The 4,314-nt window shown below is 38.2% G+C and overlaps 1 protein-coding gene across 3 annotated transcripts in view; it reads right to left on the reverse strand.

The window, feature by feature from the left end:
• The window catches only part of CEP120 (centrosomal protein 120), a 67,718-nt gene that overhangs the window by 19,644 nt on the left and 43,760 nt on the right, over window positions 1-4,314 (reverse strand). For all 3 annotated transcript variants that reach the window (XM_019555252.1, XM_019555251.1, XM_019555253.1), the window contains exon 17: window positions 1,810-1,932. In XM_019555252.1, the coding sequence (XP_019410797.1) occupies window positions 1,810-1,932 (123 nt within the window). The remainder of the gene's footprint in view (window positions 1-1,809; window positions 1,933-4,314) is intronic.

A 4,314-nucleotide genomic window follows, 5' to 3' on the forward strand; every position in this document is an offset into this window, starting at 1 on the left:
CTGGTGAACAAACGTTCCCCCAGATCCTGGTGGTCACCCCGATAAACTTATAGGTGGCCATCAGATCACCCCTGAGCCTGCGCTTTTCCAGGCTAGAGCCCCGTAGCTCTCAGCCTGTCATCGTAAGGTCTGTTTTCCTGACCTCTGATCATGCGTGTAGCTCTTCTATGGACTCTCTCAAGCTTCTCCACATGACTGTTCCACAAAGGGGTAAATATTCCAGTTAAGTAGTTCAAGACCTTAAGCAGAAGTTTGATTTTTTTTTTTTTTTTACACAAACTGTTTACCATTCAATCTGTCCGGATATTAAAAGGAAATACAAGATCAGAAGACATAACAACAATTTTTTGAAGGATGCTTGCAGTCTAAATACGGAGAAAAATATATTAAGTGTATGTATAATAATTAGATATTAGGCAAGGCTTCCAAATCAACATGCAACCTTGTACATTGTCCTTCAGTATCACTTTTTAAAAACTGAGACAACATACTCCACGATGATGCTTATAACAATAAATCAATGGCTTTACTTGACAACATGTCCAAAGCCAGATGTCCCTGAGGCTTAGCAGTATGGACCTTTTACTTCTTCAGTCACCCAGTACTTGTTAGAATCCAGTTCAAGTATACTGTAGGCTGTTCATATGTAAAATGATTTGATGGCCTGTGTTAAAATCTTTGTAAATAAGCATTCAAATGGCAATAACAGCCTCACTCATTTCCACGCTGGTAGCTAACCAAAAGTATGAAGTGAACAGACAGACTAAAGTGCCCTGTCAGTCCCTACCCAGGTTAGGGTTGATACTGGCTAATACAGAAGAAATAAAAAAGAAACGCCATTATTAAACTGCAAGGGTGTGTACATAAGTTGCTTTTTTCTGCATTTAAAGTGCTTTATTGCTATTACTTAAACAGAAGTGCATAGCTTTACAGCACTTTAAAAAAGGGCATTGTAAATTAATCCGTGTTAAATAAGGTATTAAATTTTAGCAAGCTACAGTACTTGAACTTCTGTACACTGGTCAAAATTCCTGGTGATTCCGCCAGTATCCCATGAGCTTTGAGAGCTTGGTTAGTTCTCCCTGGTGCCACCAGGGTAATCTGAGTGCACTAGACAAGCCTGCAAAAGCTGGCAGCCCACCTGCTCCTGTCAGCCAACTGAGATTCAGCAGAAGGGGGTTGCAGCCATCCCAAATTTTGTTGCAGCTCTGCTGCCAGCACCACCACCTGACACAGCCCCGGCCCAAACAAGATACAGCTCCATCCTGCATCTGCCTGGGCAATGTCTGCCTGTGCCCCCTCCATCACTTCAGGGGGCATTGATCTGTCCCTTCCCTTCCACCATACAGACATACCATCTGAGAGCAGCTCTCCACACTGCCAGCTCTGTTCTTTGCTGCCTGTCTGTTGCAATGCAGCTGCATGCAACACAGACATTTATTGGCCAAATTATTGGCCCATTGGGCCAATTTCCAATACAGTCAATTTTCTTTATATCAGTACCGATCCAATATTGGACCGATATATTGGTACCTCTAATCAGAATCAAATGCTCTGCTCTGCCCCAGAGCCTGGAAGCACCAAAAATCACTCTCAGCATCCAGGGCACTATAGTTCATCATGTCTTAAGTGTAATGTCTGCCAGAGGCCTTGTAATCTTGTTAAATTCAGTTCTTTTCATCCACAACTGGGTTTAGATATTTAATGGCTGAAAAAAGATTAAATCAGTTTTATCTAAGAAACAGATTACTTCTTCTTTTTCATTACTTATGAATATACCATTTAAAAAAAAGTGAAATCCATGAGTACCTTTTCTAAAGTAAGAAGATTTATTTCTGACTGTAGCCGGATCTCTGGTTTGCTACTTTGCTGCTCCTTGTACTGCTGGAACTCCTTCACCAATATCTTATACTTATTTTCTGCTTCATAAAGCTACATTAAAAGAAAACACCAACATACAGCAATCACTACGGTAACTTAACAATGGAAAGCATGCACAGAAAAAGGAATATCACAGTACTTAAAATTAAATCCCTGGAGCAAAAAGATTTTATTTCAGTTTATTGGTTTATATAAAACAGACACTGAAAGCTTCATATTCATTAGTTATGAATTCTTAATTATGACGCACACTTAGAATTTTACGGAAAGCTTTGGTTGGCACTCTAAAGAAAAATCCAAATTTCCCTTGATATAAGTTTGACTTAAAACATGGAAATAATTATTCACCCAATTTCTAAATTGCGACTTGCAAACGATTACAGGCAAAATTACTCAAGTATATAAACAAATGGACAATTTAAGAAAAAACACTGTTTAACTACTGTACAGAGTTTTTATTATTGACTCAACTTCACCAGCATAATTTGTTCAGGAATGTCTGGAAGAGGAAACAATACTTTGTTCAGCCAAATAATGATTTAAAAGCCTGAAAAGAAGGCTTCAGTGACTAACGTCTTAAATCCCATGTACGTCTGACCTCACAGTTTTCTTGCAGTGTTGCAGGAAGATAAAAATAGAAAGGAAGATTTTGCTAAAAAAACAGGTAACTTAAAAGATACTACCTTACCAAAACATGACCATATTAACTCCATTATAAAAGATTTAACTCTCACAGTAACCACTAATTTCAACATACCCATTTTGAACAGTTACACAAACGGTTGATGAAATATTAAAAATTATTTACTAGATATAGGGAAAGGTCAGATAATAGAAAAGAATCATTTTAGTTAGATGCATGAAACTTTTGTTGATGTTTTATTTTTGACCTACCAGTATTTGTTCAGGTCACTTGGTACAGATACACAGTCTGAAAAAAATAGTACTTTAAAATAAGCTACAAGAATAACTATTTTTCATTTATGTCATTTAATAAGAAATAACTATTTGTAATGACAAGACAGATAGATATGTCATATTTTTTATTCTTATGGCTCCACTTATACAGGAATTAATAGGCTGTTGACCACGAACAGACCAATTAATATGCGTAAACCTGAAAACAACGCCAGCAGCAGTAAGACTCAAAATGAATGTCTAACCTTGCTTGTTCTCGAAGAACCCTTACATACCCCAAAGTCAAGCCATCAGTGGATGACTGTTGTGTGAACAGTCAAGAAGAATGTGCAATTAGAGTGGAGACTAATGCCACATGTGATGTAGATAACTATACTTACTTTTCATAAAAAAAAAATGGACTGACTCATTTAACAGGTCAAGGGAAATAGTTCAAAGAAGATTCAAACAGCTGCTCTTGAAAAATAACCGGGCTCATCTTTACTCACCATTCCACACATTCAAAAAAGATTTAAAAGGATTCTTCAAAGATAGAACATGTATATTTTCTTCCCTGCCATCCTAAATAGAAAACTGTATACAGAGTCAAAAGGCAGATGAAATAATGAGTTAGAAAAATTAAATGTAGTTTCTTTAAGAACTCTGTTCCTTAGCAAAGATGAATATTATAGGTGTGGACTCCCTGTCCAGCCCCCCTGGAACCTGAATCCCTCAGGAACATAGAAGCAGGAGACTAGACAGCCCTCCATATCTACTTCCCACCCTAAATAAAGCCTGGGATGTATGGAACCCTGGCCAACTGGCACTCACAGAAGGGAATTGATTGGCTCTTTAGAAGTGGATGAGACCTGCTCCTAGAACTCCAGCCAGGGATGCTCAAGTCAAGCACAGGCAATAGAGGTTGGGAAAGTAGTGTTAGCTGTGTACCAGAGCAGCCAGTTGCCATGCAGGGGTTGGGGGAGGGAGCAGTGCATTGTGGGATAAGTGGAGAACCAACCAGACACTAGTCACAGAAAGCTTGATGACTGCAAATAACACTGAACTAGTTCACAGAATAAGTCAGTTATCTAGGTATACTTCTGAAACAGTTCAGGTTTAAAGCAGCCTAAATTGGCTTGTATGTCTGGATGTTTGAGTTTTAAAACTGCATTTAAACCAGTCTAAGCACAATGTCTGTAAACAACATCTGAGTGATGCTAATTTGTGATGATTCAGTTACCAGGTATCATATCTTCTCTCACAACTAAGAACTAATGGGCTGGAACCAATATTCAGCTTTACTGCAACAATATGGAAGGAAATGAAAAAAGTACTCTTTTTCATTTCAGGATGTGACAAACTTAATATGCATCAGAAGAAGGATAAAAATATCTACATTTATCTCAAAAGATAAATGCGTCATTAACTTCTGACGTCACTGATACTTTTCTTAGGAAAACTGGAGATACATTACTGAAGGGGTTTTCAACCTTTTTGGATCAGTGTACCCCTAGCAGCTGGACATGGACCGGGTGG

Source organism: Crocodylus porosus, unplaced genomic scaffold, assembly GCF_001723895.1.
Source record: "Crocodylus porosus isolate Cpor-Errol unplaced genomic scaffold, CroPor_comp1, whole genome shotgun sequence".
Lineage (NCBI taxonomy): Eukaryota > Metazoa > Chordata > Crocodylia > Crocodylidae > Crocodylus > Crocodylus porosus.